General features: G+C 48.9%; 1 protein-coding gene and 1 long non-coding RNA gene across 7 annotated transcripts; one reads left to right on the top strand and one right to left on the bottom strand.

Moving 5' to 3' along the window:
- Nucleotides 1-777: 777 nt before the first annotated feature.
- PITX2 (paired like homeodomain 2) lies at nt 778-20602 on the bottom strand. Of its 6 annotated transcripts, none has more exons than XM_060654425.3 (5): nt 20358-20443; nt 16520-16575; nt 15901-16038; nt 4524-4729; nt 778-2035 (listed from the first exon to the last, which is right to left on the bottom strand). In XM_060654425.3, exons 2-5 carry the CDS (start codon nt 16563-16565, stop codon nt 1472-1474), a joined length of 954 nt encoding a protein of 317 aa, XP_060510408.1. In that variant the 5' UTR covers nt 16566-16575; nt 20358-20443; the 3' UTR covers nt 778-1471. The 6 variants fall into 6 exon arrangements, with proteins under 6 accessions (XP_060510408.1, XP_060510407.1, XP_060510409.1 ...); XM_060654424.3 differs by lacking the exon at nt 20358-20443 and adding an exon at nt 17221-17608; XM_060654426.3 differs by lacking the exon at nt 20358-20443 and adding an exon at nt 16767-17157.
- Nucleotides 20603-21462: 860 nt separating this feature from the next.
- Nucleotides 21463-24690, top strand: LOC144616150 (uncharacterized). Its single transcript, XR_013555180.2, has 2 exons — nt 21463-21553; nt 22938-24690. It is a non-coding gene; the product is annotated as an uncharacterized LOC144616150 (long non-coding RNA).
- The last annotated feature ends 1828 nt before the right edge of the window (nt 24691-26518 follow it).

Raw genomic sequence — 26518 nt, forward strand, 5'->3', positions numbered from 1 at the left:
TATAATTTCAGGAACAAGCAGGTTTAGAATTAATGGGTCAATATTATTTAAAACAAAACACGGGGAGCATGACCTTTGCCTCAACTACATATTGCTCGACAAGATTCAGGAAACTCCACTCTCACCTCTCACCCCCTGGGCTCTTCGGGAAACTAAGGGGCTGTAGTTATTAGAAATGGTCTTTGTTTCTTTTAATGTCTCCTAAGGATTTGGAAATAGAATGCAATATAACATGAAGAATCTCTCTACTTAAGCCTGAAAGATAAACGTGGAGGCCTAAATATTTTGAACTGGAGGTGTTTCCTTGTAAACTTATTATAGATGTATTCCTCTTGAGAGGAATGTATATAAACTGTACATGTATACATACACACATGCTTCTCCAGAACAATTTACCGGATGTGTAGAACCGCCCTCCCACCCCCACCAAATTTGAGAGTCATTGAAAGCTGGCATACTTTCTAAATTTCTTTCTCCTTTCTTCTTTCTCTCTTATATTATTTCCTAGCAATAATGGAATCCTCTGGGTTTAAGCCAAAGAAAAATCTGGGAGACAAGACCAGACTTTACAGGCTTTTTTTTTTTCCCCCCTGGGAGTGGCTTTTCTTTTTTCTTTTTCATTTTTGATGAATGACTATAATTTATTTCTACCAAATTTAAATAAGGCCTGCTGCCTTGTGTGTTTAACTAGGCGGGCAGAGGAAAACTGGTTTGTTTAGGAAGCAACGACTGAGAGACCCTGGCCAGGTGACAGAGGAGGGCAGAAAGAATCCAGACCAATTTGTACGTAGTATATTTTACTCCCATGAAATAAAACACATTTTTTTCATATTTGCTGAAAAGTAAAACAATAATATTGTACGAAATGTTATACACAGGGTAGGTTGTACATAGCAGTTTCAGAAACATCATTGCATCCACCAGAGAAACTATTCTAAAACTGATATTCACACATTTTTATAATAATAATATGTTAGAAACATACAGTGTGGCATTTAGTATATACATTCCTTTGCTCACAAGCGAAAAATCCTAATCGCTTCTGTATAACATGCTTTATTTTAAAGCCTAACCTTTAAAAACACTGTTGTGAGAGTACTAACAACTGCTTTTTATAAAATTAATTTGACATTTCGATATATATACATCCTTTCAGTCATTTTAATGTTAACAATGCTAAACTTAAAAAATAACAAGCTTATAGTAATGTTAAAATGTCATATCCAGTCAAACATTTGTGTATGTCCTTGCAACTGTTGGAAATACTTTTAGTGAAAGATGTCAGACACTGAAGAAATTCCTTTGAAATCAAAGGAGCTCTCTTTAATTCAGTGGTTTCCTTTTCTCTTTATATCTTCTCTTTCTCTCCTTTTCTTTAGTGCCCACGACCTTCTAGCGTAATTCCCAGTCTTTCAAGGGCAGCATTGCCCCATCCGGCACGGTCCTAGGATCCCGGTGCTGTGGTTGGGGCTCACACTGGCCTGTCCACGGCGTACTGGCAAGCACTCAGGTTGGACGCCGGGTTCTGCACGCTGGCGTAGCCGAAGCTGGAGTGCTGCTTCGCTTTCAGTCTCAGGCTGGCCAGGCTCGAGTTACACGTGTCCCTGTAAACGTACGGAGGAGTCGGCGGCGCGTAAGGACAGGCGGGCGTCGGCACCGCGGAATTCAGCGACGGGCTGCTCAGGTTGTTCAAGTTATTCAGGCTGTTGAGGCTGGAGCCCGGAACGCCGGTCACGGCTGAGGGCACCATGCTGGACGACATGCTCATGGAGGAGATGGAATTGGGCGGGGAGAACATGCTCTGCGACGACAGAGGGTTGACGTTCATAGAGTTGAAGAAAGGGAAGCTCTTGGTGGACAGGGAGGCTGACGTGAGACCCTTGGCGGCCCAGTTGTTGTAGGAATAGCCCGGGTACATGTCGTCATAGGGCTGCATAAGCCCGTTGAATTGCGGCCCAAAGCCATTCTTGCACAGCTCAGCCTGCTGGTTGCGCTCCCGCTTTCTCCATTTGGCCCGGCGATTCTTGAACCAAACCTGGGGGTGGACGGCAAAGGAGCAAACAGATGCCACAGATCGGATTAGTAAAACCTTGATCACAGAAAGCACCAGAGGCCACCCATGTCCAGTGCGCGCCTGCGCGCGCGCGCACACACACACACACACACACACACACACACACACCATAATTTCCCCCAACCCCCACCGCCCCGCGGGCGGGAGCTGCCTGAACCGCGTCTAAAGCGAGGGAGGCCTGGCCGGCTGAGGCCCAGGCTCTGAACTGCGCCACAAACCCCAGTCCAACGCCTGGCAGCCTGTGGACGGCTTGTTCACTAACCCAGGCCCTCCTCAGGATCCAAACTCACTTACTGTAAAATAAACGCGGGGCAGCAGGTTTTCTGCCTAACTCTTACCCTGCCACCTTGCAAACTTGCTTCCATTCCAAAGCCACAGACACAGTGGCTATGCCACAGACACAGGCACAGGACTAGTGGCTAAGAGGGCACCAGAGGCCCGCGCTCTCTTGCACAGCTCCTCCCTCCAGTCTCAGACCTTCCCTGCAGCCCCCACACCACAGAACTCGTTCTCACAACTGGCGCCAGGCCGCGACCCCTATCCTCGCCTAGCAAAATAGCGAATTAAAAAGCAAAAGGCCTTCAGTCTCCTAAACTCCAAAAGCTTGGCTTGTAAATCTCTGGGAACCCAGAATGGGTCACTCTGCAACCTCCCCCTCCCTTCCTCCGCTCCTACTCATCCTCCACCCTCTCCAGTATAGGCCCCGGCTGCCAGCACTGCTCCCGCCGGGCCCAGCGGGTTTGCTTGGCTTTGCAAGCCGTCGCCTGGCCCGTCAGCCCCCACCCGGCGTCCGGTGGCCCCGACGCAACCCTTCTCTCAATCCACATCGGACCCGCCCGTCGCCGCAGACTGCGGCTTTTGTGTATTGGAGCGAGGCCTGGCCCCAGATTTCAGAGCTGACATCGGTGATGTTTCACATTACACATCTCAGCCGGGCCCAGACGCCTAATCCGCTCTTTTCCCCCCCTTTTCCCTTTCATTCTCGATTTCCTTTTTATCCTCCTTCCTCTTTGCACCCGACTGCTATAAAAAAGCACGCTTCACTCCCACTTGGCTGGACACACAGCGGGCCTGGAAGGAGGCAGCCAGAAGGAGCGACAGCCCAGCGTGGTAGAGGCGGGGGACTTGGGAGAGACTCCTGGAAAGCTGGAGGGGTGGGAGAGGTCTTTTCAGAAGGATTCCAGAGAACCCACTGATTGTGTTTTTATTTTAATTAGTTTTAATTTCTACCCTAGGCCGTGTAAACTTTGCTCAGGCAAGAAGAGTACGTGCAAGGCCCGTTCCCCTGATGCACGGGAGGGCTAATCAAAGCCTGACCTTGCTCAAAACCACGCGGCCAGAGTCAGAGCTCTAGCTCTGTGCAGTTAAACTAAAACCATCTCCAACTTCATCCCGGCTCTTATCCACCAGCAAAGCCTCATACCCTACACAAATGCAACCCAGAGAGTACCTTCCTTCCCTCTGCTTTGGGAATGCATTTTGGTCTTTATTCTTTTCATCATTATTGCCATCTTATTGTTCTTTCATCTCTGCTTTAACTGGAGGCTCTATTTTTCTATCCAGAATTGTTTTGTTTTTGTTTTTAACAGCAAAGCCTCTGGATCTTGCTATGGGTGTTTCTGCTTCCAGAATCCTAACACATTTGGAGTTTTCCACTGACCAGCATAAACCAGGATGTTGCTACCGGGTAATTTATTTAACTTCACTTTTCCCAATCCATAAAGTACAGATTTGCTACAAAGGTAAGCCCCCCCCCACCTTTAAAAAATAAAACTATTATCATTGGGAAGAAGGGTGTGAATAACAATCTCCTGAGAAAGATAAATAAACCAAACCAAAAAGTCTTTCTTCTTTTTTCTTTCTAAGAGGACTAGCAGGATAGTAGTTGTGTGTCAAAATGCTTCCGTGTATCACAAAACTAAGGGATAGGGTGTGGGAGAAACCTGAATGGCCGAAAACCGAAAAGACTGTGTAAGGAGGATGAGCCGAGTAGAGAGAAAGGGCCGGGCGAGCCTGGGGGGAGAAAGTTTCCCTAGGAGGGCCAAGCCTTGCTTGTCTCCGGTGGGTTTCCTTGTAAAAGGCGCACAGGTTGGAGCCTGTTCTCGGCTCCTGGCCTGGGAGGGATTTTATTAGCACTCTTCCGGCGACCGCAAGCCGGGAACACAATGCCCTATGCAGGGGAATGCCACGCGGCCCAGTTCCGAAAGGACTCAGGGTAGTGGGGCAGTGAGCGGGTGCCGCTCGCGGAGCCTGCGCCGGGCCTGCAACCGCTGGTCTGTAAGGGGGAGCTGTAACCTCGCGACTGGGGCTGCGGAGAGGCCTTCTGCCTGTGCAAAGGCACACCGTGCCTTTCGGGAGACTGCCTTCCACACTCCCTCCGGTTCTAAGTGGCCCGCATTTCTACAATGCCTTCCTCCCTAGCCTTCCCAGGCTCCGTGAGGGGTCCTACCCGGACTCGGGCTTCCGTAAGGTTGGTCCACACGGCGATCTCTTCGCGCGTGGACATGTCCGGGTAGCGGTTCCTCTGGAAAGTGGCCTCCAGTTCCTGCAGCTGCTGGCTGGTGAAGTGAGTGCGCTGGCGCCGTTGCCGCTTCTTCTTGGACGGGTCTTCGGGGCCCACGTCCTCATTCTTTCCCTGCTGGCTCTTATCTTTTTCTGAAAACGAAACACAGAGAGGTTCCCGTCAGCAAGTCCCACCTGCTACCCGTGAACTCCAAATGGACCGGGCTGCAGAGGCCGCGGAAGCGATGGGCTGCCAGGCAGGGGAGGAGTGTGCGAGCGGCCTCTCCGGGCCGCGGCGAGCGCTGCGACTGTGGGGCGTGCAGACGTGAGTGTGGGTGTGAGCGCCCCATCTCCTCCCCTCCCCCAGCGCCGCACGTTTTATTTACATGTTTATCTCACTGTGAAGGCACATTCATTTTTACAGCCTCTTTCAAGTATATTTATACTCTTCTGCGCAGACACACCAAATTTTTTCCGGACACCTACACGCGCGCATTTTTCAGACCCCCACAGATCTCCATGCGGTTTCAGGAGACTAGTAAAGGTAGACTTTGGGATTCGGTGACCCACCCAAGTTCCTCTACCCTTTAGAAATACCGCCTCTTCTGCGGCATCGTTTCAGAAATACTTTTCTAACAAGCGGAGCTTTTCGGGAGCGGAAAGCGGAGAGAACAGACTCTGGGTTGGGGAGTCAGGGGTGGTGGCTTCTGAACGTCTTCGAATGGAGATGCTGGGATTTTTGTGACCCAGAAAACAAACATAGGGAGGCCAGGATAGGAATAGGGCAGGGAATGGCTCGCGCAGTTCGCCCCACCCCGGCGGGGCGGTCGAGGTAGGGCGAAAGAAACTCGGGGCCAAAAGAATCCCGGCTCCGGAAGTTCTGCGGGAGGCAAACTAAACGACCACTCCCACTACGCCTCCCCCTGGAGGGGTCGACTTCCTTGCGGGCGGGAAGAGCCCAGCGGCGAGGGGCGGCTGGACCCCGGTGTCCGCGGGGCCGCGCGGCGCCTTACCTGCGGCCTCGGGGCTGGAGGTGTCAGAGATGGTGTGCACCTCCAGCCTGTGCTTGGAAGAGTCCAGGGAGCGGGTCTGACCGGGAGCCAGTACCGAAGCCATGGCCAGCGGCTGGGGATGGTGACAGGAGGAAGACGAGGAGGCGGCCAACAGCTTGGTCCCTACTGCTCTGTGCTCCAAGTGCAGCGGGCCTTTCATGCAGTTCATGGACGAAGGAGCGCGCCGCCCTACAAGTCCTGGGCTGCCGCCCGGCCGTAGCCCCGTGGCCGCCGCCGCCTGCTCCGCTTGGCACTACACGCGCAGAGTTTCCGCGCTGTGGCCGCCGCGGGCAAAGCCAGGGAGCACAATCCCTGCTGAGTCTTTTTGAACCGAGCGGCCCCCGTCTCCTTCGGAAGGCTCAAGCCTTAGGGTCCGGCGGCGGAAAGTCAGCGGGCAAACGGAGACATGGGGATGTAAGTAGGCGGGCGCAGCTCGGAGCGTCTTTGGATAGCAGGCTTCCAAGCTCCAAAGCGAAACAAGAGTGGGCAAAGACCCCTTTCTTCCCTCCCTCCCTCCCCCACGTACCCCTCCAATAAGGAAAGCTAACGGCGATCGCGCTCTGCCCGCCCTCCGCGCGGCAGCCCTGACAGCAAAGTGTCAAGAGTGACAGGGACAGGTAGCTGATATTAGATCCCCCGCAGCGGCGGCAGCGGCTGCGGCAGCGACGCGGGCCTCTGGGCGCACCCTCCGTGGCACGCACACGCACACCCCCCTCGGGCCGTCGAGCTCGAGCGCGGCCTCGCAGCAGCTCAGCTCCCAGTACCCAGGCGAGCGACGGACCAGCTCTGCGGCTCCGAGCTTCCCTGTTGGCCTAACATCTTAAAACCAGAGGCGGGCTTCCTGGTGCCCAGACGTCACTTTGCCGCGGCCCTCCCAACGCTCCCCGCCTCCGCCTCCTCCCAGACCCTTCGCCCAGCGGGAGTGACGTGGCTCCGCACCAATCAGAAGGCCCCGAGCCCCGGCGGAGGGACAGCCCTGTCTGCACCTATCAGCTGTGCGGGGCTGGGCTAATACCTCACTGTGCCCACCAAGTCTACACCGGCCGGCTCCCGGGAATTCTGCTCCGGCCCAGCCGAAGAAGATCTTGCTTTTAGTTCAGGCGGGGAGGCGGAGAGATGAGGCTAGGAGTAAGAGGCTCGGGAGAAAGGAGCGGAAAGGTCCAGAGCTGAAAGGTACAAGGATCAACATGGCTCGCACCCCTTCCTTTTTGTATCTCACTACATCCATTTCCAATCGAGAGATGCCTTTTTATCCCCCTTGTGTGGAAAGGGGGTATGCTACTTAAAACCAGAAAAAATTGAAAAACAGCAACACATCACCTCTCCGATCTTAAATTTTCCAAACAGCCTGTCAAGTGAATGCTGCGCTAATCTGAAGAAGCTTTATTTTAATTGCAAAGAAGACAAAGCCCTGAGAAGGCCGGCTAATAAATTAGAAATCGAGAAGCAAATGGACCCGTCAAAAGAAAATTACCTTGACTTTAAACGAACAACTGTTTGGCGGTTCACTCTGGATTTATACAAGAATAAAAAGTCGCCTCAGATCACGTTCTCTGTAATGCTTATTAGACCCCAGACAGAAAATACACAATAGAATAGAAACCCTAACCCAGCATTTTCAAAATGCTGAAAGCTTATCCATTCTACTTAGCGTTGATTAAGACACATATCCAAGATCTTTCAAATTCCTTGTACACTGTATTAAGCTTGTCCTAACCCTAGAGAGAGCCCGCTTTAAATTCGACTCTCTTGTTTACTTTATTATCAATCAGATTCAAATCCATAAAGCCTGCAGAATCAACAACCTTGAGCTAATTATATATAAAATGTGCTTTAATGAATTTCCATACAATTAAGAATGTTGCCAAATAACCACTTTCAAGGATATTTTTTTAAGTCATTTTCTTTTCCTAGAGAACTCAAGGCTGCTGAATCTTTAAAGTCCAAGCAGGCAGAGGCAGTAGAATGGGGGCGAAGGGCAAAAGCTAGGAGAACACTCAGCTCAGAAAAACCAAAGCTTTATTTATTTATTTTTTAAAAAAGAAAAAAGAAACACCTTGGGGACATACAACTCTTTACAACACTATTTCAAAAAAAAAAAATTAATTTCCAAAGGAATTAAAGAAATACAAACGTATCATTCAAAATAACTTTTGAAAGTCCTTTTGTCCTTTGCTTACTTAGGTCATGGGGAGAGCAGAGACTAATCTCTTCTGGGTTTCTGCATTGGTGATTGCTTTATTGTGGAGTTAGTGTTATCATCCCTGAATGTGTATTTGTTTGACATTACAGTCAATGATTTGTAACATCAGTATGAGGTATCTTCAGAAAACTCCCTCCTTGTCCTTGTTCTCCTTGTTCACAAGATTGGGAAACTTACTCAGTCTGGGGCAGAGTGGATGAGGCAGACTGCAAATTATGTTTGTAACCTATGTGTCTCTACTTTGCCGGGCTCTCTCTGCCAAACCCTATCTGCAATTCCTCCCCCATTTTAAACATGCTTGAGAGCTATCCAAAGAAGCAAATGACATTTGTTCTTCAGTTTCTACCCAGAAGTATCATCCCACTTTAAGAAAAATTTAGCTGAAAGGAGAAATTTTCTTTATAGTAAGCTTTAAAGCAGCATTTCTAGTTTTAACCTTTTATTCCAGTTCACCCCATTCCAAGCATACATACACCTGCTCAGAGCAGAACACATCCTCATGTGACAAGTCTGCATTAGCTGAGGCTCATACATCCAGCTATATTAGGTCCTGCAATCTTATCACTAAATTATACATATTACACCAGCAGCCTGTTGGTAAAGAAGGTTAAATTAATTTACATTCTGCTCATTATCTGGTGCTTAAATGACGCATTTTATCCCTGAGATTTGGCGGAGAATCTCCTCAGACCCCACAGCGTTTCACCGAAGACAATGCTCTTACATTTGTAGTGGTTTTTAATCTGATAAGACTCTAATTTGCTTAAGTCTTTTAAATAAGGGTTTTAAATGTTTCTAGCCGTTTTCTTATTGAATTTCCTCTAATTCCCCCAAGATCATAAAGTGTATGTGTAAAGTAAATATTTCCTCCCATTGCACTGCCAGCCGATGACCTATAACTAAGTCAATATGAATTCAGCTCTTTTCTGCCCAATGTGTTTACTAATCATATTCCAGTTTCTTTTTTTAAACCTCAGTATAGCTCCAGTCCCCAAAATAACACCCCCATAAAGCTTAATTTCATGAAGAGATTCCATCATATGAACAAATGATAAACTATAGTGAGTATACTTTCTTTCTTGGTATTAGTTTCTTTGAGATTCAAACCCCGGAGAGGCAATTTTTGGTGGAGGCTTTGGGTGTTTCTCACAACTCCTTACTCAGGAGAGCTGAGGAGCTCCACAGAAACATATAGATTTCTAAGCTCATCTCTCATTAAACCCACAGAATTTTGATTTAAACTCGGTGGCTCTGTTGACTAACAACTCTCATCAGGGCAGGTACACAAACGGGAAGACCTAGTCTCCAAACCAGCTTCCAAAGCGGCTGAAAAACCCCAGGGCGAGTGACAGCTCAACATAGTGCTAAAGGGTAGTAGAGGTTGGAAATGCTGGTGATCTTCAGGCAGCCTAAAAGCCTAAAAAGATGAGGAATCTTAAACTGTACCTATCCACTGCAAAGTCAAGTGGAGAATAAAGACAATTATCTGGAGATATCTGGTTAAAGTAAATAAAAAAAAAAAACATAACATAACCATGTCTATGTATCTATCTACCATCTATCTAGATAATGCACATATGAAATATATACCTCCCCCCCAACTCAACTGAGCCAGTAAGGCATTTCTTTGCATTTTTCCAACCAGAGTTTAACTCTCTCCTAATCTCCTAATCACTTCACACATGGTGAGATCGGCTGACCCCCTTCTCAGACCCAGTTCCATGGATGGTGGGAGCACACCAACATGAAAAGTCTAGATGGAGAAAAGCAAGTGAGTAATGGGAACCCCCCCCCCAAAAAAAACAAACAAAAAACAAACCCAAAAAACAAAAGAAACAAACAAACAAAAAAAAACCCCAAACAAACAAACAAACACTTTTCAATGAAAACAGTGGTGATGATGGTCGGCAATTTAGGAGACTTAGTCTACAAAAACTTAATCCACTTAATATTGTGGGTGCACAGATATTGGTAGTATAGATAAGGAAGGGGTTGAAAGCAATCCTATGTATTTTGCAGGTTGAGCACTACCTCTGCACCCCCCACCTCTGCACAGTCTTCTTTAACTGGTTCTAGAAATCACTATGACTTCAGCCTCCATCACAGAAATTTCCAATCCAGAGAAATATCAGGATGGTCAGTTCAGGGAAGCTGGAGGTGCTGCAAGGCCCCAACGGAGGGCAGGGGTGGGGGGAAGGGAAGCCCAGTGCAGGTTTAGGTTTTCAAGTCCGAAGACATTCAAGAATTGTCTCAGTTGGGTTTTCTTTGCTTATTCTTGCAAAGCCAGACCCTTGAGGAGGGAAATGTGTGACACGGGGTCAGGCGTGTTTTGAGCTGCTGGTATTTGCCACCGATTACCAGTCTTAAGGTCTTATTTAATTTCACACTCTTTAGTGTTAGTTGCACAAAGCCCCTCTGGCCTTCGCGAGGAGATTGGTTGGGTTATGCTTCCAAAGTCTGGGATGCGGGGTCCAAGTATGGACTTCAATCCAACCAAGCAATCCACAACTTTTTTGGGGGGGTGGGGTGGAATCTGTCTTCAAAGCTCACCTGTAAGATCGCTCGTTAGATGTCTCCCTGCGCTGGCTGTCAGGCCTTAGAGGGGTGGGAGTCTTGCTCTGGCCCAGGCCAGTTCAAGGCCGAGGCGGCCCAGACTCAGCTCAGAGCCACGTGACAGGCGTGAGTGTGTGTGCGTGCGCGTGTGGTATAAGGCGCAGAGGTCAGATGGAGACCTTGCACCCCGCTCAAGAAGTGGCCCTTCCTCCCCTCCTTCTTCTTCTGCCTGCCTTTTCTCCGCACACAAACCAATCTGGAAAGGCCCCCTTCGCTGTACCCCGTGCTCCAGGCACGTAGCGGAAGCACCCAGACATTTAAACGTTACTGTGGTTGATCCCCTCCTACCCCATTCTCTAAATGGATTTAAAAAGTGCTGGTTTGTAAAAAGGGGCAGATTGTTTTCTGAATCAAAGTCTGTGCACGTACTGAGCAGCACCTACATTCTCTGGGTGTCTGCCAACGGCACCCATATTTTAGTCTCACACTTGAGCTTCGGAGTAACTAGCTGGGGGTGCTCAGTGTCGGGGTGGGAGAGGCACCCCCACACTGGCAGGTGAAGAGAAAATCGGGGATTAGCAGAGTCAGGACTGGTGGGGGATGCTGCTGAAATCATTAAACTCACGTGCTACAATGCCTTTTCACGTTAGTTTGTTAACACAACAGGTTTATTCCGAGAACGTTTAATCCCAGAAAACTAGTAAAAGTAGAGTGGTATAAATATGTCTTAGCAATGGGGGGGGGGAGGATGAAAATGAGATAGACACTAATATCCAGGTCCAGAGAGAACTGGAAAGGTACTAACTAAAGTCACTTTTAAAAATTGGATTAAAACTCGCCTTTTTCTCTTTTCTCTATTTCTCCTCTCTAGCTCATGTCTGTTTCCCTTTTCTATTTCTCTTGCTCTCCCTTCTTTCTGTCTTCCCTCTCCCAGACATGCTGGTAGCTAACATTCAGCATTAGTTGTCATGGTGACCATAAATCACATAAATCCAAAAATACCCACCTATAATCTGAGATGAAGCTTTTATTTCCCTAGCGAAATAATATTTTAAAAGCTGTCAGCTGACAAAAAAAAAAAAAAAAGGAACCCACCTCATCGTAGTAACCCAAGTAATATATTACTTCTAAAGGTTTAAATTAAAATGCCATCCTGTTAAAAACATGGTGGAAGAATTTTGGGTACTCTTCATGTCAGATCCTCACAAGGAAGTCGACTCCACTGCTCCTGATCACTATTTAACACATATACCCAATTCTGCTGCTCATTCTCCTTCCATTAATTTCTTCCCACCCCTCTCAACTATCTAAGTCTGCACAGACTCTGCCTTAGGTTGTAAAAGAAAGGAGTCTCCACCTGGATCAGAAGGAGCTCAATCCTCTGCCTGAGCCTTTTGAGGACCTTGTGTATTGGTCCTCTGTTATCAATCACTTCCCCAAATGAAAGATGGGGGCTTTGGGGAAGAAAAGGTTCTGGTCAGGATCCAAACGAGGGTGACTTCCTAGAGGAACTGAGAAGAAATGCAGAGAGGACTGGTGGGGGCAAATGGAGTAGTGGAGAACTGAGCTGGGTGACCAGATTCAGTGGTTAAGCCCAGCCTAGGAAAGGTACCTGTATTCTCCCACTTCTGCCCTTTTCTCCAGAAAAGAAACTTTGCTATTTGGAGTCCCTGGTGGGGGAGGGGGGTGGCGGCCACAGTTGGGCCTTTTGTCTTCTACCTTGGGCTTGTTGTCTTTTGCCTATCTTTGGATTACAGGGTATTCGCCTAGATGAAGAGCCATTAATTACCCATTCAGTCAATATTAGGAAGACGACAAAGCTTTTTACATAGGATTAAGAAGACATCAGATTGTTCCATTAGTATATTCCTGCTCACGAATAAGCTTTTGTTATACATTTCCTTTTCCCTCCGAGTCGCTCTAACAACTGCTGCATATATTAACAGCAGGCGGTTTGGAATAACAACCCAACCAGCCTTATGAAACTTTGAGCGCACTTGGTGTCAGTAGCAAGGAACATGACCTGTAAAAAGACTACCTCTGCGGGCGGGGATCCACAGGGAGTGACTACCTATTGCACAACTGGTACAATTTCCCCTGACGGGGAAAAAAACCCACAAAAGGCAGAGGCAGCTGCTGACAATAAGCTAGACTCGGTGGCGGGTGGAGTAGGATGGGGTGGGGAGGCAGGGGTGGTAGAAAAGAAAATGGAAATCCCTCTCCTTAACCCTGTTCCCCTCTCTCCTGGCTTCTTCCTCGGACCTCCTGCCCGTTCTGCAAGCCCCTGTCCCTTACCCCGGGCCTCACCAATGGCCCTCTACCCTTCTAAGCATCCCCTTTCTTTCTAACAACGCTCAGGCCCCAAGCACAGACGCAGGTACCACCACATCGCGTTTTGCAAGAGATGGTCTGAACCTGCTCTAGCTAGTTCCTTGTTAACATTAAAGCTGCTTCATAACGGTGAAGGGAAACCGGCTTATTTGCTTTCAGGGGGTACATTAGGAATCCACGTAGTATGTGCTCGGCAAACATTTGCTGATTGAATGAATGAAGGGTTTGCTGCCGCCAAGGCGGCGGGGGGTTACCCCGGGTTCTCTGAAGAAGACTGGGGCCAAGCTGCCACTGAGAGAGTGTGTCTTGGCTGGGGGCGCCCCAAGGGGCCTTGGGGTCCCCCTCCCAAGGGAAGGACGTCGGCACACGCCAGAGACCTTGGTGAGACTCTTTCAGCTCACCCATTTAGCCAAGGCTACTTAAAAATTAATGGCGTCTCTGGAGAAGGTACCCGCCCAAGTCTGGTCACCGAAGCTAGGCACCCCGACCGCGGGGCGGCAGCTCTGTCCGATTTCAGCCCGGAATCCAGAGCCACCGCCCCGAAACTTTAAGGGTTACAGACAAGGGAGGATCGTTCCCCCCACCCGCCTTCCTGAAGGTCAAGAGCGCTTTCTGAATTCAGCAAGCAGGCTTTTTTGGGGGGACACTCAAAGCAAGGAAGTCAAGGATCTCTGTTCTAGGGGGACGTTCTCAGCAGACCTCTGAGCCTTCTTTCTGGGTTACAGCTAAACTTGCCAACTCTTCCCGCCTCCACTTGGATGCCTAGCCAGTCCTTTTTCTACACTCTCTCAAACCCCTGGATTTAGGGGTCTCCAGCCGACCTCCTACTCCACCTGCTTCAGGGTTTGAGCCAGGCCGTGGGCCAGCCCAATGGGTATCAAGGGGACAAAGATTCGCTTGGAAAGGAACGCAAGAGTCCCAGCCTTCCAGAGGTTAACCTTGTCTACTTGGGGACTGTTTTCAGTCTTTAACGAAGACACGGTGTTTTGGAGGGGTTGAGGAGAGGGTAGTGCCAATAATAAAGTACCATGGCCCCTTTTGAAAAAAGACATGCCATTGTAAACATTTTTTTTCTTTCTGAAAGAAAAAAAAAGCTATCAAAAAAGGGAGAAAAATCTTTCTTTCCAAAGCAGGCTGTGGCCAGAGGTTTGCATATGACATAAATTAAATTTACTTATATTTAGTAAAGGGGACTCTGGCAACCTTCCTTGGAGGCACTGTAGTTTTGCTTACTCATGTGTGACATTTTTTTTTGTCTATTACATCCCTAAAAGCCAATAAAATCAAGATTTTCAGCATTTCTCCCTATCGCATGCCTCTCCTTAATTAATGGTATTAAACATGTTTAGGCAGCAATTTTCCTCTTCTGTCCAAAAGGTAGAAAACAGATTGTTGCCAATGTGGAGGATCAGTGCACTAGAATAATCCGGACCTGAAAGTTAATGGGTAAGGAAACAGTCCTTCATTATTTCTAGTTCTTTATTTATCTACTAATTATCAAAAGTGGATGCCCAGTGGCAACTGTGACAGGAACAGAAAGGACTCCCCGGCTGACCACGGCTTCTTGCCCACGTTAAGAGGCTCCCATCCCATCTCTAGCTTCCCCTCGGACGGGCTCCCATGGAGACCACCTGTCCTCAGAAACCATTCCTGAGGTCTAGGAGCCCTGGGTTGGGGTGGGGATAAGAGACGTTAGGCAGCTCTCCAGCTCCCAACGCATCGGGAAACGTCAGCTTCCGCTGGGCGATTGTCAGCCCGCCCCGCGCGAAGCGAGATTGGGGAGCTCCCCTAGTCTGGCCAGACGGGAACCCGCACGAAACATTTCTCCAGGAGTCATCGCTGTTCTTGATTTTTAACCATACCCCAAACATACTCCGGTCTAATAATTTATTTTTTACGACCGATTATCAAACAGAGGAAGAATTTAACACAATCTTAATGACAGAAATCACCCGACGTTATCTCTGCACGGCCCCATTTAACCCCATGGGGTTAATCCCGGACAAGTGAGCGTTTAACTAGCCCAGCGGGAGGACTCGCGATAGTGTGCAGTGCCAGGCTGCTTCGCTCCCGACCATTTTAGAAGTTTTACTTATGCAAATGATAATTTTCTCAGGTTTACCGGGAAGCACGAATGCAGGGCCTTTGTTTTCTTCTTAGCAACACGGTTTGTTTATTTGGCGGGGCGTCCCAATTCGCCCCCCTCCGGCACGCATTACATTTGTATCCTTACACTTTAATCCGGAAAGAGGGGGTTAGGGGCCGAGGGCTGTGGGGGGGCTTTATCTCCTCACACTATCAAAGGTCAACAACTTCCTAAGGCTAGGCACTTGTTATTACAGTAGCCTGGAAAACCCGGAGAATAGAACAGTTGTTAAATTTGAATTTTTCATGTATTCCAAGGGAAAGCTTGCACACACGCGCGCGCGCACACACACACACCTAAAGGGCAAGTTTCCGTTTAGCAAAGGCCTGTGCAGTGAGTTGGAGACATTCTGGCTTTTACACAAGCCTTTGAGCAGCAGGGCCCCTTGACTCGTCCACAGTGAAACCAGCTAATCAAGCAACGACACCACCAAAACCCGAGGCCTTGCAACCTGCACAACAGGTAGGTTCGCGTCGACAGGGGCGCACACTTCATTACACCCTTGGCTGCGGCGCACAGTCGCTGCCCTCAGGCTCTGCGGGGCTCTAGTCAGCTCCTCCAACTCCCGGCCAGGCGAATCTTCGCCCTACGCAAGCCTCTGGTGCATGCCCTCCGCGGCAAACCCCGCGCGCACAAGCCTGGGCGGGGCAAGGCTGAGAGAGGCCGGGGCGGAGAGCACCCTTGGTGGTGCTACACGCAGTGGGACATGGCGGGCGACAGAGGTCGCTGTTGGACTACTTTTCCACGCCAGCTAGCGGCGCAGAGGTAGGTTGGGGTGTGCGTAGGAGATGAGGCCACAGGGAGAGAGCGAAAAAGAGCAAGAGGGAGAGGTGTTGGGTCTCAGGAGTGCAGTATAATTTTGGGGAAAGGAATTAACGTCCCTGGGACGGCTGCTTCCCGTCCCACACAGGGACCAAGTGTCTAAGTCAAGGGGCAGGCGCGCCTGTCTGGCGGCCTAGCCTCGGTGCGCTGTACCCGAAGCCCAGAGGCCCAGAGGCGGGTGACCTGCGCGCGGCCTGCGCTTCGCTCCCGGCCTTACCAGTGGCGCCGGGATGCTGCCGCGGGAAGAGCTTGCTGCTGGCCGCCTCTTTCCGGCTCTCGGGAGAGTCTGTGAACTCGACCTTTTTGATTTCGGAGTCTTTGGAGAAGAGGCATTCAACGGCCGCCGGCTGCACGCCTGGGCCGCGCGCGCCCGCCCCACAAGCGGGTAGAGAGACGCCCCGGACCGCGGTGGAAAGAAGCGAGGGTGTTGGGGGTGGGGGTAGGAGGCAGGACGAAGAAGAGAAAGAGGGACAAAGAGCAAAGACCCAGTTAGAGGAAAGGGCGGAGGTCACTCGCGTCTCCCGGACCCTCTGGCAACCCGGAGCAGGGCGGCACATTCTTTCCGCGCCTCCCAGGCTGCCAGCGGCTCCCTCAGAGGGAGGAGTAGGCCCCGGGCATCGGGACGCGGTGAGCGGCTCCCTCCCTATCCATACCCCCCAGTTCCTACCCCCGGGAGAGGCTGCCGGTGTCCCGGTTCTGATTCCCTTTCCGCCCCGGCTGGTCTCTCTGGGAAGAGCCCCTCGCCGCCGCCTCGCCAAGGGACCGGTGCCCTCCTGCCGCCCTCGCATGGTGCGGTGTCCCGTCGAGTGACCCCGGCAGAAGAAGCGCGTTCTTACCTAATTGCACACACGCCGACACTAGTTTGCGGCAGTTGGTCTCCATTCCCCGTTGTCTGCAAAATAAAAGAGAAGGAGGGTCGTGAGAAGCAGCGGGGTCTCCGAGCGTGCAGGGTTCAGTGGACGCTACCTGTAGGGCGGACAACTGCAAACTCGCTCTTAAGTGCCTACTCTGGGTTGGGTTTCGGGCGTGCTTCTCAGCCTCATCCCCACCCTAGCCCCTGGTCCAGAACAACTGAATGTTTACCAAGAGGGTGATCTCCCTCCAGAGTTGCGGTGAATGGGCGCAGGGGCTCTCGACGGATAAATCCATCATGTCCTGGGGGACTTAGGCTGTGGAACTACTCTCAAGGTGTTTATGTCAGGAGTTAAGAGCCCGTCTGAACACGGGGGCAACCTTAGCAGCTACAGAATTTGGGGGTGAGTGGAGAGGACTTTTCTGTGTAAGAGGTTGTGTGGAAGACCACCATTCAGCACAGGACTTTCGGTCAGTAGACGCTAAGTAAACATTTGTAGACTATCAGACTCAACTTGTACCTGCCCTAGACAGCGGTTTTCCTCGATTTTCTGTAATTCTGAAATGAACGGGACTCTCAAAGCTCTTGGCCTAGGGTACTCCAGGAGCGAGCTGGCTTCGGGCCTCTCATCCATCAGGAGCCACTTTTCCATATTTAGCCACACTTTTCCCTGGAGATACTCACCCGGCCATTTATTTACCCTAAACTAAGATTTAAGATCGCAGAGGAGGGAAACGAAGTGGACTGAGTGAGACAGAAGAGAACGGGGCAAAAGTCCGGAGGGTTTTCTACCCAGCGAGAACGTAGAAATAACTCTCAGAGAACGGCTGCCCCGATTCAACCCCGGCAAACCAAATCTTTTTCAAAATTCCAACCACAACGCAGCGAGCCAAGCGTTTAACGCGCGCCCCCTTTTTCCGCCACAGGCAAACCGGGAGAGGTGGGTGGCGAGAGGCTCTGTCCGGGTGGGTAGAAGAGCCGCGGCAGCTTTAAAGACAGAAGGAAAGAAAGAAGGTCTCGGGCTCCCCAGGCCCTTTGGATCTCGGTGCCTGCCTCTCTCCACGCTAACCAGGGTATGCCGGCGGCGGGAGGGCCCACTTCTCTGTGGTCCAGGGTAGAGGGGAGGAGCGGGCGTTGCCCCTTTGGCGCAAGAGCAGAGGCGGGGCAGGGAGCTGTGGGTCTGGCTCTAGTCTGGGTAGTGTTTCCCCGATCCTTGGCCTCTGCTGGAACAAGCCGAGCCCCGGGAGCCTCTGGCCAAGGTCGCCGCTTAGAGGAGGGGCTGCCCGGCGCCGCGGCGTGGGTGTCCAGGGGTTTCCCCCCCACCCGCTAGCTGGGACGTGGGCGGGGGCTCTGCCGATCCTTGCAGGCCCGGGGACCCAGAAGTAGCAGTTTGGCGGCTCCAGATTTAGTGATTCTGCAGTAAAATCACAGGATTAGTCCCTGATTGAGATGTCTGTTCGTGAGATATTACAAAATTCATTATCACAGCTTTCTACTAACTCGATATGAAGTAACACAGATGGGATTTTATTAGTCCAGACTTCAAATGTTTACTTATGATAATTTCGGGGGAAATTTGCATGTCACCATCAATTCGATAATCTTTTTTTTTTTTTTTTTTTTTTTTTAAACATCTGAACTGGCTGCATTATTAGCGGGTAGGCGAAGCATTGCAGATGGTAACTGCAAATAGTTTTCATTTTTTTAAGAAATGAAATATACAAAAGAAAAAGATGGGGTCGCTCAATATTAAAGTCAGCCAATTATTACACATTCTCCCCCCCCCCCCACTCCCAAGCTTCAGTGCTGAAGGCCAAACAAAGCAATACAAAACAAATCAAGAACTCTGCTCTAAGGATTGAAAAGAAGGTCAAGGCGTGTTCCTTAGCTCACTCCTAAGTGTCCTTGTGACTTGGGGATTTATTTTGCAGTCAAAATGAGCCGTGAGACCTGCATTTTTTTTTCTTCATATAATTACCAGGCCTACTGGATGAACTGAATCTAAATAACTGAGGGAGATAGTTTTTAAAAATAACCTCCAATTCCTGCCTGCTGATCCTTAAACTTGCCCTGTCAAGCAAGACAAGTCTTACTAGGCAAATTTGGCTGCAGGATTTAGGGGCCAGCCTCCACCACTAATCTCACAAATTAAGATGCGCAACTTTTCTTGATGGGAAGTTGTTCTCACCCCAAAAGTTCAAGTCCTGGTTTGAACGTATATGCCAGGCAATCTTGTTTTGCCTAATTTGACTTTTCTATTGTGAGTATGCTAAAAAGCACCACATAGTTAATGAAGCATACTGAACCACACTGGCCAAAGCAGGCAGTAAAAACCTGAGAAATAAAACAATTTTCTTAAAAGTAATTTCTGATGATTGCCATAAGAGGAAATCGCAGGAAAAAAATACAGTTCTAATAATTCCAAATTCTTTTACATTCCCCCCCTTTCCATTTTCCGTTACCCCGTAACAAAATCTTTAGTGGAAAGTTTAAAAATAAACAGCACAAGAACATATGTTTTAAATGAACTAAATTAAGGAGATTAGCCACTAAATTAATTTGCAGTGGGTAATCGTTTAAGGAAATTAAAATACTGCTTAACACAATTCTGTATTTTACCAGTTTAAGCCTTCTTTTAAACCAATTAATATTGATGCTTTAGGAACACTTGAAGACAATATGCTCAACTTGAGGAACAAAGCACCTGAATAATTTAAGTGTAGTTTTGCTGAGGTAAAGTAAAACATTCCATAAATGAAGTAGCTATTCACATTTTAGGGACTGTTTGATTATTAAAACCTTGTACGCTTATTTTATGTTACACTAGTAAAAATCCTCATCTATTCTGTGCCGGTGCTTTGTTTCCTTGACATAATTGGTATTTGAATTTTAGATAAATTTCTTCCAAACTTATATTAAAACCACCTTTAATTCTTACTAATGGCCTAAGAACTGCAAGGAAATCTCTGTAAGTCAGATTAGTTTTCATAAAAATATTTTAGAATATATGAATGCCTGTGTTATTTTAATTCAGAATAGTAAAAGTTTTTTTTTTTTCATTTAGTTTACTTTACTAAGACATAATACACACACAAAAAGGAGTAAAAATCACACTGCCCTATGGTGGCTTGATTTCTGAATTATTTAGGAAAGTAAAGTCATTGAATTGGAATGAAAAGAGAACCATATTTCTCAGATTTAGAATCATAATTTTTTTCTTACTCGACAGTTGGAAAATAGTCCTCTCCTCTCTACCCATTTAAAATGTATCTCCTGAAGTGCAAGATTGGAGTTGACTGGTGATCAATTTAAAGGATTTATAATCCGAAGTAATTGTGTAAGCTTGGCATCCAGGCCTGGTTCCCAGGTAATTCGCTTGGGCCTGAGAGGTCACTAACTGCCAGTTAAGATGGAATCTTTTTTCCAATTGGTAACAATGGGAAAGGGGCTAATCTTCCAGTAGCTGAAACTTTGTACCCTGCCCTTTATCTTGAGAATGCTAATCCTCAGCCTGAGGATTTGTCCCTGCAGTGTTGGCACCGAGATTTAAGGGAAGATACCTCGTTTTAAATGCCAGCCGTGGTCTCGCTTCCCACTCGACTTCAGCAACCCCATAGATTGTTAGTGTCTGCGACTGGGGACGAGAGGAACAGGGCTTTGCGAGGTCTGTTTGCCAACTGAGTTACTTCGGGGCGGGGGGGGGGGGGGGAAGGCAGCCCCAAGAACCACAAATCACCTACGGTGAAGATTCTCCAAAGTGGAACAAATTTCCAAACTCGCATTATCTCACATCCCTGCGGAAAGAGACGGCCTCCACTTACCGGCTACCGGGAGAGAGCTGCTGTCTCCGCGTCCCACCGCTTCCCGGGGAGACTTCCAGCGATCCGAGGCGCAGGCTGCACCGCAAGCGCCGGAAAGCCAAGCCCGAGAGGACTGCGGGGCTCCCGAGGGTGCCAAGTTCCGAGGGAGTCCACGGGTGCGCGGCGGCCGCCGGAACCTAGCCGTCACTGGCAGTTTCTTTCTGCTCCTCTCCAGCTTTCTCGCTCGGTCTCGCACTCTCTCTCCCCTCCCTCGCTCTCATCCCTCTCTCTTCCCTCAGCTCGGTCTCCGTGTGGGGAGTGACGTGACGTCAGCAGAGATTCCACCAAACTCCACTGCACAGTGGCGGGCGGGCGGGCGGCCGAGCCCGGCTGCGCGGCGGGCGTTCAAGGAGCGAGCACAGCGTTCGGGCGAGCGCGGGGGGAGCGAGCAGGGGCGACGAGAAGCGAGGCAGGGCAGGGAGGTGAGGCCGGCAGGCCGGAGACTCGGGGGCCGGAGGAAGAGCCCGGAGAGCGAAAGAGGGTTTAGGGGACCGGGCAGGGCGCTGAGACTGGAGCAGAAGAGCAGCAGGCGCAAGCACTCCCACTGTGGATGGGAGGATAGGAGGGGAGGGTGGGATGGAGCAGAACTAGGAATCTGCGCCGAACCGGGAGCTCTAATAAATCAGAGGTGGGGTGGGGGTGGGGGTGGGGGTGGGGGTGGGGAGGAGACCGGAGCGTCCGGGAGACAGAAACGTACTCTTGGGGAGCAAACCAGGACGGAGAAAGAGGAAGGGCCAGGGAAAGTGGCCCAAGAAATGGAACAAAGGACTGTGTGCATGGGTTTTGTTTGGGGCGAGGCATGTAGGGTGTGAGTACGAGAGTGCCTGTATGTGACCTTCTTTCAGGCCTGCAGGGTTGAGAGACGAGTTCACAGAAACGAGAGATTGCGGAGTGGGGGTGGTGGTGATGTGAGGGACGCACTGGAGGCTGGAGAGAAAGTAGGCGGAGTGGGGGTGAGAGAGGATGACTGAGGAGTAATCTGGAAAAGTGGGGCCAGCGGGGAGGGGGGATGGTGGGGAAGAGGGCTGGGAAGGCGACAACCGAGACTAGTCAGCCGGGGAAGGCCCAGAGACTTGGCCCAGCACCGCCGGCCGGGACACCACGCCCGAGGTCAAGGCGGGTGGACCAAGCACGCTGCACCCGCTGTCCGCGCGCAGGTGGGCACGGTCGCGCACTGACCAGTGTACACGAAAGGATTGCTCTGGACGAGGTTCGGGCGTTCATAGAGTCTAGAATTTCCTCTGCTGTACCTACACTCAACAAGTTCACCCCGGGTCACGGATATCTCATTTTTTAAAATGACGAGGTTAAGGTTTCTGGCGAGCATGGTATTAAATTGCAAGGCATGGTGGTGGGGGTGGGAGGGGAAGCTACTCTCAAATTCACATTTGCTCTTAAAAATCGAAGAACACGTGAAGTTAGAGGAGTCATTTTCACTCGGAAAGTGTGTCTTACTTCTAAGCCCTGATTTTCCGATTTCTTGACTGGAGCAAGGCGTGTATTTCGGTAGCCAGCAGGGTGTTTTTGCTTCGTCCTGCCTTTGGGTGTAAGGACTATAAATATGATTCGTCTGGAAGACCAGGTGTGAAGGCTTCTGCCAGGCATACTAGACAAAGTTTGTTTTCAATTTCAAGGGCGTCCTGTTAATGTATGTTTTTGGAAAGCGTCGGAAAGCAGTCATAGGTTCCGGTTTGGTTTTCCCATCAATATTAATTTCTGCATAGGAACAAAATTCGCCCAGGCGCGCCATGAAAAAGCCCTCCCCTTTTGTCCTCAATAGAGAATAAAGTTCCTTCTAAAAGTTGTATTGCTCTTCCTCAATCAGGATACCAATTCTCTCAGTTCTAGGGAAATAAATGACTTGTTGGGAGAGCATGTGTGAAATACATACATCTTTAAAAAGCTTGGCGTTTAAAATAACCCAGGTCACCCTATAGGTGCTGGGCTTTCCCTGCATTTGGGGGCTGTCTAGAACGTGTTACGTGTTTTCTTGAATTACTCCGTGTTTTGAATTCATTTGAGTTAGCAGTAAAAACAGGCAAACAAACTTGCTCAATTTGTTTTGAGTGCTAAATCCCTTCACTTTGAAATAGCTAACAGTCGACAGATGGACTCATTTTATGGAAAGGGCTAGCCTCTTCAGCCACGAAGAAAACTGACTGAGAGATCTACATTTTAAAGCCATCTCTAACCTCTCCATAACATCCATGAAAACTCAAACTTTCTCTCTCTACCCGTTGGAGAGTCAAGACCGTTTTACTTAAAGGGAGAGAAGAGAGGAGGAACAGCTCACGTGCTGTTTTTATCTTTATTTCCCCTCTGTTCCTGAGAATTTTTATTTCTGGTTTTTGAACTCTTGCTGAATCAAGAAAATCAAATTCTTTCAACAAGTTCCACAACCGAAATCTAAAGTCACTGAAAACCAGAGAAGGTGGTCTGAGAAAGACATTTTCATCTGTATCCATCAATGATTTCTGCTGTCTCCCCACTCCCCTGAGTAATGGGTTAATGTCCTCCCCATTTTTCCTTTTCATTTTATAGAGATTAGGAGACGCTTCTAGCAGAACGACCTCCCTTCATCTGGTGGCGAAGATGAGGAATCTCATGGAAAAGTGGGAAAAGAGTGAGAAAATCAGAGACGGGAAGATTCAGAGACTTGCAGAGAGACGAAGAAAAGAGAAAGGGGCAGCGCTGGAGAGACGCGCAGATAAGCGCGTGCAACCGCCCACCCCCTTTCAAGATTCGGAGGTTTGCAAACCCGGGCTGGGATGAAGGGGCTCCGGGAAGCTCACGTTCCCCTCCCCACCCCCCTCCTTCTGTCTGGAGTCTCGTCCGCCAGAGGCTGGTTAACCCCAGTCCCGGCCGCCTCAGACATCGCGCTGAGCTTTTGGGTCTTCGCCTCGCCCAGCGCCAGTGCAGCTGAAGTGAGCAGCTGGTGGGAAATGCTAATGGCTCCTGGAGAAATAGAAGATACAGAATGATTCTCATTCCCTCCTCGAGTGTGCGGAAGGAGCTGGACATACGTTTCACGCTCCTAATCCTTCTTTTACATTTTTAGTCATACTCCTATTAAACAACTAATTAATGCTCAGAACCACTAGGGAATACATTAGGCATGCAGCGGAGAGGCAGGGTGCTGGGGGGCTACAAACCACCGAGCTGATTTAAGACACGGATTTCAGGTTTTTCCCTCGTCAGAGCAGAAATGAAAGAGTGGGCCGTGGCGATTGTATTTAGATTCCGATTACTTCAAATTAGAAGGGGGTGGAGGGAGCGTCCGAGCAAAGCAAGCAATTCCCTGCCCGGCAGATGTAAACAAGATTGTAGCATCAAAGGTACCAGCTCCTTAAGGGCCAGATCGCCTGGGCCGGGAGCCGGGGGTGGGGAGACACTGACCTTATGTATCTGTGAATTTCAAGGATGTTACACTTTTACGTAAACAACTCCGGTGGATCTCCCGGTGATCCCCAGTGAGAGTCACTGTTCTAGAATATCTCAATTTTTTGTTGTCCTCCGGAACAATACCCCCTTTTTACTTTTCCAAACATTTAAACTATATCTAAAGGTAATAACCTTCCAGTAAGCCAACGCACTACATAATTTCTCACAGCCGTTTTTTCTGTCTTTTTTGGTCATCTAATTTAATGGTGGGAGGACACAGGGAATTAAACATATGCGTCCCCTCCCCCCCCACCCCCAAATCAGCATAAGAAGAGCGGTGTTGGCTAAATGGATTCGTAGAATTTTTAGTGAGATTCTGAATTATACCCCTCCCTCTAGTATTTTCAGACGGGTGACAACTGTTAGAACAAAAATCAAAGCATAGGGAGGACAGACAATTTTGTGAGCAAAGCGGGCAAAACCGAGGACAAATTTAGGATGACCTCCGCCAACTCACTCTCACCCAAGAGTCAGGATTTGGGAAAGGTACAGTATTATTTTAGAGCCCGCCCTGACGGGGTGCGTGCTATCATTTACTTTCTTCACTTTGGATTATGATCTCAACCCAGGCAAGCAATTTCCCCAGCTCCTTATCTGACAACAAGCGAGTATGTAAATACCAATGGCTAGAGATGTTTAACTGCCTCAAACGTTATTGATTTGTTGGCGGTTTTAGAATTTCCCTCCCCAGTCCAGGTCCGGTTTCGGAATTGTCCATTCGGGCGCTTTGATCCATACCCCCGATGCTACAATACAATAATTGTTTTTGGTTTTTTTTTTTTTTTTTTTTTTTTAAGGAATTAAGATGAACCAATTGATTTGCATATAAATTAAAATTACTATGCGTTGCCTATTCCTGTGTTTTATAATCATTTCGAAATTAGTACTTAACCACTCGAGCTAAAAGAATATATAAATGTCTGTATTGACTCACTAATGAATTACCTAATTAAAACGTCCCGGGGATGCTGGGCTCTGGAAAGATTGTTAAACCGAGACATATTAGGGAAGGGATGAATATTGGAAGGGTAACAGACCAGTGTCTGGAACTCAGAACAGAGTTTCCGGTGATTGCAAGCGTTAATTTTGGAGCATTGGTTCTTTCCTGTGGGTAATGATTTTGTGCTTGCTTGTAAATAAATGAGTTAGAAGGAGCGCTCTGGTGGCCGCGGTCACTCAGGCCCTTTGCTCTGGCAGAGACTGTTCAGCCCTAACCCAGCAGTGCTAAATCCTGGGAGAAGCTGGGCCAGCCCCGGAGGTGTGTGGACCCGCTGGCCGCTTGGCCAGTCTTCCCCTCTCCTCCTGCCTAGCGGACCGGCTGGCCAGCTGCGGCAGCGCGCTCTCAGCGCGCTCGGAGAGCTGGAAATACAGCCGACATTTAATAGATATGCTAACTGAGCACTTACCTTCGTCCTGAGAATAAGAATAAAAGGTAGCTCTTCTTAAGAGAGGCGGTGCAAAGGCACGCTAGGAGTTCAGAAAAGGCTGGCGGCGGGAAATCTGTAGCCTGGGGGCTCGCCAACAACCCCTTTCATTTCAAGCACTTATTGATTTGCTGTTGTCATCTTTGGCGACGCAGAAGGACACTTGAAAGAATTTCTGATGGGGCTCTGATCTGAGAAAGGAGGTGACCTGCCCAGGCTCTCACCAAATTCTTAATTACCACATCAACTGCTTTTTTTTTTTTTTTTTTTTTTTATCCCCCACCCGCACCTCCTTCCCCCTTGGCAACTGAGTTTGCTTCTTCTTAACTTTTTAATTATTCAGAAACTTCCTTACCTTTCATTGGTTTCCCTTTTGCAGCGGTTTTCCATCCGCGTCTCTCCCCACCACCTTTCCTGTGGTAGGGTCTGTGTATTGATCCTTCTGACCTTTGGCACATCTGGGCCTTCCAAAATCTCTCAATCTTTTCAAGTTTGAGGATGGAAGACTCCACCCTCTCCACAACGTGCACACACTCAGAGTTAGGAAGACTAACACAGACTGCCCTCCAACTCAGGGGTCTAACAGATGTTCCCTTTTCAGTTGTCTCTTGAAATCTGAAATGCCTGCCTGATTTTAACTCGGATACCCCTCTCTCGCCCATTCCTTTTCCAAATCAGTTGGAACATGTGTGCAAATGTGCCCACAGCATCTCCACCTACATTCTTTACCAAACTGGGAATAAAGAGGAAGGAACTAATGCAGTAGATTGGGATAGAGATTGCATCAGGAATCAGAACCCCCAATTTCAGGATTCCTCAGTCCGCTCTGGCCATCTTCTGCACTGAATCATTTCAAGTGGGAGGCCCACAGGGACCAAAACAGGTAAGGCCACAGTAAAACACAGAATCATTTCCGGATTATTTCATTCAAATGCAAGTGATGACTCGGAGTTTTATTTATAACCATATGGTTTAGTACATGCAGAATTGGACAGGAAAGGGTATGTCAACATGGTTATTGGTGTTGGGGAGGATAATAAATACCTTGGGATCATCAGTGAGAAAAAGACCCCCAAAGTCTACAATGGTTTTACTTCATTTATAATAGGAATTGAAACACAAACGGCTTTATATATTTTATGTAGTTTGACTAATCTGAATTTCCATCAAAAGTGGCTACACGGAATTTCTTTTAATTTCTGATAGCAATTTCGGAAAGTAAAGCCATCGAGAGACACCCTGAACTGGGTAAAGCCT

This window comes from Panthera onca, chromosome B1 (genome assembly GCF_046562875.1).
Source record: "Panthera onca isolate mPanOnc1 chromosome B1, mPanOnc1 haplotype 2, whole genome shotgun sequence".
Lineage (NCBI taxonomy): Eukaryota > Metazoa > Chordata > Mammalia > Carnivora > Felidae > Panthera > Panthera onca.